At 47.3% G+C, this 7728-nt stretch overlaps 1 protein-coding gene across 1 annotated transcript; it reads left to right on the forward strand.

Moving 5' to 3' along the window:
- The first annotated feature begins 679 nt into the window (after window positions 1–679).
- Window positions 680–7638, forward strand: dbt (dihydrolipoamide branched chain transacylase E2). The gene is made up of 11 exons (XM_003451333.4): window positions 680–818; window positions 1821–1950; window positions 2167–2242; window positions 2888–3069; window positions 3146–3273; window positions 3358–3610; window positions 3706–3872; window positions 3957–4034; window positions 4120–4311; window positions 4403–4474; window positions 5093–7638. Exons 1-11 carry the CDS (start codon window positions 771–773, stop codon window positions 5258–5260), a joined length of 1494 nt encoding a protein of 497 aa, XP_003451381.1. The 5' UTR covers window positions 680–770; the 3' UTR covers window positions 5261–7638.
- The last annotated feature ends 90 nt before the right edge of the window (window positions 7639–7728 follow it).

Raw genomic sequence — 7728 nt, forward strand, 5'->3', positions numbered from 1 at the left:
CTACAGTCCCCTGTTTGTAGCTGTAAGGACTTGTGTGCAGCTAACTGCTCAACTGCACATTCTTATGGTTCTAACTGTAGAAACTGATGACCCTGTAGAGATGAAATCTGATTAATGTGATGACACTCTGCATTAGTGATTATGGTGTATGTGTATTTGTACGTGTGTGTGTATGTACATGTCTATACTTATAGATACTTATAGATATCTTTTACTCACATAGTAATAGTAGTAGTAGTAGAATAGTTTTTAATGTATTTCTTGCATATTTCCACAACTTGTATCAATAACATATTCTGGGTATGTGTGTACATAGAACCTCAGCTACCATTGTATATATTGTATTATCTTATTTATTTTGTATTTGTTGACTTTATATTCTGGTATACTCTTTGTATTCTTCTACTATCTGTACCTGAGCTGTGGTAACGCACAAATTTCCCCGCCATGGGATCAATAAAGTCTTATCTTATCTTACCTTATCTGGACAGGTGCACAAACGGCAGCTTGCTGATGTCATGATGCTGACCTGTCTTTAAATAAACAACAAATCATTTTTATTATTAATAATGGATAAAAACCGTGGAACGTCTAAGGCTGTAAAAACCAGGAAAAGTTTAATGAATCAGTTTGTTGTTCATTAGCTCTCCTGATCGTGGCGCCATCACACCTGTGTGACGTCTGCGAGCCCTGCGGGAAGCAGCAGAAGAAGAGAGGCCGGCGCTGCGCGCTGATTGGCTGCAGAGAGGGGCGTGCAGCGGAGCGTAGAGATGGCGGCGGTGACCAGAGGCTCTCTCGGCGCGTTCAGGCGGCTACTGGTGAGCAAATACAGGCTTCGTGTTCTCGTCACAGGCTCTGAAAGCGCTTAATGCTAACCTGCGGCTAATGCTAACGGAGAGTCTCCGCAACGTCACCAAGCTCAGTGCGTTAGCATAGCTAGCCAATGGGCTAGCTGATGCTAACCCTAATGGAATGAAACAGCCTCTGAGTTAGCATGCTTTGGCTAACAGCTAACAGCTGCGAGTGCTTCCTGATGGTCAGCAGCTGTTTCCGGGTCAGGGTCTGAGTCAGAACCAGAACCGGCAGTGTGCGGGTTCTGGTTCTGACCCAGATCTGAGCTCAGTAATATTCAGAGCTTGTCCTGCAGGTGAAACTTGCTTCACCTGCTGCCGCCAGGACAGGTGTTTGTTCCAGACCTCAGGAGCAGATGTGGTTTCAAACGACGGAAACGACGTGATTGACAGGTGGTCCTCCAATGATGTGTATAAATTTTAAAGCGAACTTTCTGTTTTATTTAGTGAGAAGTGACATGGGAGTGAGACAGCTTCGAGATATTCAGAGGAAACCTGCAATAAGAAAAACACCTGAGCAGAGTTTCTGTCAGCGAGTGACAACCTGAAGGCCATTTCCCATCATCCCCCACTTCCTGAAAGTGTCAAAGTCAGGCTTAGCGTAATCTTCAGTGACTTGGCATAAATCAGTGTAAATGCACTCGGTTTCCTCGTTTACATGCAGATGAGGAAACATAGATCTGGTGCCACAGTGTCAGAGGCGTGTGTGATGTTTTTATTGGCTGGCATTTCTTCTCTGTTAGGGTTACATCACCACCTTGTTTAAAGAATGTCCGTATGCATCTTTATTAGAAGCTGAAGGAGTTGTGAGCTAGTCTTCATGTTTGAGTTTCGGAGTGCTGGTCCTGGTCTGACATTCAGGACCTGAAGGAAGAACCATCAGGCCCTGAATATCAGGGGGCGTGGCTTAGAAGCACCTGTGTGTTGGCTGGTCCAGGTGACCTCTGTTATCTGCTCTTTTCCCGTCAGCTGAGTCAGCAGAGCCGCAGATGTTTCCGGCTGCAGAGCTTCAGATGTGACAGGACTCTGCAGCCAATGACCTTCAGGTGTGACAGGAAGCTCCAGGTGTTCAGCTGCAGAGGGCTGCATGTCGCTGTGGGTAAGTCCAGACCGGCAGCACCTGAATCCTGGCCTCCTCTGATCTCTCTGCTATTGCCATGGAGATCTGTATCATGGTGAACTGTTCTGGGTTTTCAGCTGTTTGATGGACTCTGGGAGAATTGAGGCAGATCACTCATGGTGGTGTACGCTGACCTCCATCAGCAGATTGTTCTGTTTCTCTGTGATCGTGTCACTGTTTTGTTTTGTCCGGCAGTGAATCAAGGACCTATCGTGCAGTTCAAACTGTCTGACATCGGTGAGGGAATCATGGAGGTGACCGTCAAGGAGTGGTACGTGACCAAGACAAAAAAAAAGAAAAAAAAGAGTCCAACAGCTCCGTTTTTTATTGTCATGACAAAATTTTGGTATTATTTTGTTTTTAAAATGAAGCAAACCTGAAACCCCAGAGTTTGTAAAAGAACAAACAGGTGAACATATGAAACGATTAGGATGTAACACCTGTAACCTGTAATGAAGGATGGCCTGTTAACTCGTTACACTCCAGTTTGTTCATGTAAATGGAGAGTCCTCTTCACACACTAAAGTTAAATATGGAGTTCAACAGGGTTCAGTGCTAGGACCAGTTCTGTTTACATTATACATGCTTCCCTTAGGTAGTATCATCAGAAGGCATAGCATCCATTTTCACTGCTATGCAGAGGACACCCAAGTTTATCTATCCATCAGGCCAGATAACACACACCAATTAGTTAAACTGCAGGAATGTCAGGAAGTCCTAAAGCCCTGGATGACCTCTAATTTTCTAAATTCAGATAAAACTGAGGTTATTGTACTTGGGACAGAAAATCTTAGAAATATGGCCTCCAATAACACTTTGAGGAACCTTGGAGTCATTTTTGACTAGGATATGTCCTTGTGCGTATTCTGTTCTTGTGATTTGCCACTGCATAAATAAATCTGGATTCCTCTGGCAGGTACGTGAAGGAAGGAGACAAAGTTTCTCAGTTTGACAGCATCTGTGAGGTTCAGAGCGACAAGGCATCGGTCACCATTACCAGCCGCTACGATGGGGTCATCAAAAAGCTCTACTACGATGCAGATGCCACGGCCTTTGTGGGAAAACCGCTGGTGGATATCGAGACGGAGTCTGGCTCAGGTGAGGCATCAGCAGGTCTTCACTCGTCCACCCGTCCAAGTTCACGGCTGAAAGTCTCACTGCTGTTATCCTTCAGAGGTGATCCAGGAGGAGGACGTGGTGGAGACGCCCGCCATGGCTCGAGAAGAACACACCCACCAGGAGATCAAAGGTCACAAGACGCAGGCCACGCCTGCAGTCAGACGCCTCGCCATGGAGAACAATGTAAGTGTGATTCCTATTTGTCCGCACCGGGTTGTCCCAGTCTGTCCCACTGTGTTCCCAGTTGAGGTGTCGCTTTGTCCTCAGATAAAGCTCAGTGAGGTGGTGGGGACTGGCAGAGATGGGCGGATCCTGAAGGAGGACATCCTGAACTTCCTGGCAAAGCAAACTGGAGCCATCTTGCCTCCGACACCTTTCCAGGAGATCCAGACTCCGCCCCCGGCCCCTGCTGCTGCTCCTGCTGCTGCCAAGCCTGTGAGCACTAAGGTGGCTGTGAAACCTCCACCCGCTACTCCTAAACCTGTCTTCACTGGCAAGGACGTGACGGAGCCCCTCAAAGGTCAGAGATTGCTGTCAAGCCTAAGTGTTGCGCTGTTCACTGCGAGACTTGCATGTCATCTCCTTTCTCTCTAAACATTCTGATTGGCTCTTCAGGTTTCCAGAAAGCGATGGTGAAGACGATGACTGTGGCGCTGAAGATTCCTCACTTCGGTTACTGTGACGAGGTTGACCTGAGTCGCCTGGTGGCTCTGAGGTCAGAGCTGAAACCTCTCACCGAGAGTCGTGGCGTCAGACTGAGCTACATGCCCTTCTTCATCAAGGTTGGGGGTTAAGGCGCCATGCACGAGCTGCTGATCGATTGCATGTTTGATATTGAAGTTAATGCTTTTCTCTCATTGGCTCAGGCTGCCTCCCTCAGTCTCCACCACTTCCCGATCCTCAACGCCTCGGTGGATGAGGGCTGCCAGAACATCACCTACAAGGTAAGAGCATGCTCCGAGCCGGCTTCGCTTCCCTGGTTGCTCGGTGACGTCATTAGTGCTGACGGTGGTGTTTCCTGTGATTCAGGCGTCCCACAACATCGGCCTGGCAATGGACACAAGTCAGGGTCTGCTGGTTCCCAATGTGAAGAACGTCCAGCTGCTCAGCGTGTTCGAGATCGCCCTTGAGTTGAACCGCCTCCAGGTGCTCGGAGCATCGGGTCAGCTGGGGACTGCCGACCTGATGGGGGGCACTTTCACACTGTCCAACATCGGATCTGTGAGTCTGACAACAACAGCGACACGAAAATATCACAACAGTGCTGAGAGAAGCCATATTGACCTCACTCTGCTTGCTATGTTCGAACCAGATCGGAGGCACTTACGCCAAGCCCGTGATCCTCCCACCCGAGGTTGCCATCGGAGCGCTAGGAAAGATCCAGGTGAGCCCTGGTCAGACCGAACACACAGCACATACAGAGTCAGGTTTGTTTTAGTTTAGCATGAGAGGAAAAAGGGTGAATAGCACAAGATATCAAGGATCGCAATAAAGAACAAGAAGATGGTCTAAAGTGTACCTCACCCTGACTCTGATTACCTGTTCTGTTTCATTATCTTTAAGAATATAAAGCATTTGACCTGGTTTGGAAAATATTAAATATGAATTTATTGGAAATCAGTGTCTTCAGAAGAATGATGTTCTCTGACCTTTCGGAGGAGGGCTTTGTTCCTCACACTGAAAAATAAACTGCTATTTTGTTCAGAGAAAGGAAAACTTACTAAGGTGTGTCTGTGGTTTCTTCGTGAATCACAACAGGAAGTTAAACCGGACCGTCTGACTATCAGGTGACTGTTCGATCAGCTGGCAGGTTCTGAGCATGCTCAGATACCTGCCTGATGTTCCTGTTTCTTCTGTGAAACAGCAGGAAGTGACGAATGGACCATAATTCAGGAGTTTATCCATTCAGCTACACTGCTGCCTGCTGCTAAGGATGTGGCATTACAGAGCAGCTGTTTGTTTTTTTTAACACGGCTTGCTGACTTCCTGTCTGTCTGTCCAGGTGCTACCGAGGTTTGACGCTGCTGGTCAGGTGGTCCGAGCTCACATCATGAAGGTCAGTTGGTCGGCGGATCACCGCATCATCGACGGCGCCACCATGTGTCGCTTCTCCAACCTGTGGAGGGAGTACCTGGAGAACCCGGCCAGCATGGTGCTGGACCTCAAATAAACAGTTTCCCATCAGCCCCGGGGAGGGCGGGACACCACACTAACAAACCTCACTGCTCCGCCTCCTTCTCCTCTCCCCGCCTTCACTTCCTGTTTCTGTTTGAGGCCTTAATGCCAACTGTCATTTCCTTGTTGCCTTTAAGCAAGGCACTGTGAGGAGAGGAGAAGGGGTCAGCCTGTCAGAGTGACACACAGTGTGAACTGGGGTCGTGATTGTGGGTTCTGCAGGCCAGTCTGGTGGAAATGACCTGAAACAGGAAGTGAGTTCCTGTTCCTGCTCTGGAGCTTCAGGAAAACCATCAGGAAATAAATCAAGACAATTAGCCTTTTTTTTTTTTTTTTTTTTTTTAAATGCAGGCAGTAGTGTTTTAATGCATTAAAATCACAGACTGTATATAAAAGATGGCTACCATGCTGTCACCCAGCGGTTAGTGACACCTTGAATTGAGAGTTTTTAACGATCACCATCATCGACGTGATGAGGGATGCTGAATGTTCATACTGTAATGACTTGTCAGTCACATGAAGCCCCGCCCTAAATCCTCACCTGCTTCCTGCTCCTTTGCTACTCTAATTAGACCATCTCCTCCAAAGTTAACTTCCTGTTTTCTTCACCAAAACACACCAAGACCATGAACTCACCAGGGACCTTAGGCAAGTCACCCCCTGCTGGATGTTAGAGAGAATGCAGGTTTAAATTTTCTGTCCATCTTTTATATACAGTCAGACACTGCAGAGCAGTTGTTGTCAGGTGTCCAGGTGAGATGCTCGAGTCTGAGATGAGCTGGAAGATGAGGCATGCTCCTGTAACTGCACAGTGAGCGTGTCAGATGGCTCCAATCAGAGTCAGGAGCAGATTTAAATAAATGCATGTGATCGTGATGTCATCCACAGACTTTCACCTGCAGACACCTGATGTCCTGTCACTATAAAATAATAATATTCATTTTCACTCTGTCTGAATTTCCTCCGCCGAGGCCCAGTTTTAACATGGGCTGTTCCATCTCGCCCACACAAAGCCCGACCTGCCGGGTTCAGGTTAAACCTGCAGACTGCGTCCGCACGTACGTTTACCCTCGGAGGAGGTGACTCGATGGTTTGTAGCTTCCCTGAAACTCTAAAATCCTGAGCATTAAACTCCACATATTCATGTACTGTGAAGTCATGTGACCAAACGTGATCAAAGCAAGTGTTGCTGGATCGGATCGTGCTCGTGTCAGTCGGATCAAACAGATGAACTCCTTGCTGATCTCAATCTGTGGATCCAGGTAGTCGTTATTTTTCACGTGAACGCAGTTTGAAACAAATACAGGCCCCGTCGGTCGGATGGTGATGGCGGTCTTCTCTGCTGCTGAGCGATCCGTGGTGTGCTCACATTATCGTGGCGGTTTATGAGCAGTGCCATGGTGTCTTTGTTTCTTTTTGTCAATCTGTTTCTGTTTGATTTTAAAATCCTCCTCATAGTCCCGCTCATGAGCATTGACCACGTTTGAATCGTGACCAATGCAGGAAACAGAATTACTAACATTATCAAGCTGCAGCACTGTTGGTATCATGCGAATGCACCAATGGGAATGACAGTTTTTGTCAGTGAGGAGGGGGGGGGGTTCGTGTCCTTGGGCTGACACCGTTAACCCTCTAAGGCTGCTGTGAAGCTCTTCCTGCTGACCTGACTCCGTTATTTTTGCTCGTCGTATTTATTAGTGACTGTTACTGCAGACCGCACTGAGAGTCTGCCAGCTGTTAAACTCCATATTCTCAGCATCTGGAGCTCGGACACAGACGATAATCTGAGATTAGATCTGAAATTCAGGATTAAGGTTAGTTTTAAATGTAAATTGTGGGATGTGGGATTTTCTCTGCCCTCCCCCTGCACAGCTTCACACTGCAATGGATCTTTTATTGTGAAAGTTATTTGAAAGTACTCTGTGCTTTCAGAAATAGTAAGAATTTTTGTTATATCAGATTTAAAAGGTTGAATTAGGTTAAATTCTCTCGGTAACACCAGTCCGGATCTTCAGTATGTATCTTGGGCAGAAGCGCGCCGACTCTGGACGTCAGAGCAGGAAGCTAGTCTCAGTTAAACCTCGGTTATAACCCGATAACTAGAGCTGAGGTGATGGAGTCATGATGTAGCGCTGCAGAGCTGTTGGTCGGTCTTCCCGGACTCCCTCGCTGTCCCGGTGGCTGCTGGGTAAAGAGCACGGTGTCGGGTTATATGTTGGTGTCACGTCGTCTTCTTCTTTTTGTTTGCGTCGTCGGTTTTAGCGACAGATGAAATGTAAACGTGTAAAAAGTGTTTTGTATGTTTGGGAGTCGGTCGGGTTTAAAATGTGTGAAACTGAATAAAACCTCTGAATAAAGCTGAACACGACTCGCTCTGTGTGTGTGTGTGTGTGTGTGTGTGTGTGTGTGTGTGTGTGTGTGTGTGTGTGTGTGTGTGTGTGTGTGTGTGTGTGTGTGTGTGTG

This window comes from Oreochromis niloticus, linkage group LG23, assembly GCF_001858045.2.
Source record: "Oreochromis niloticus isolate F11D_XX linkage group LG23, O_niloticus_UMD_NMBU, whole genome shotgun sequence".
NCBI classification, from domain to species: domain Eukaryota; kingdom Metazoa; phylum Chordata; class Actinopteri; order Cichliformes; family Cichlidae; genus Oreochromis; species Oreochromis niloticus.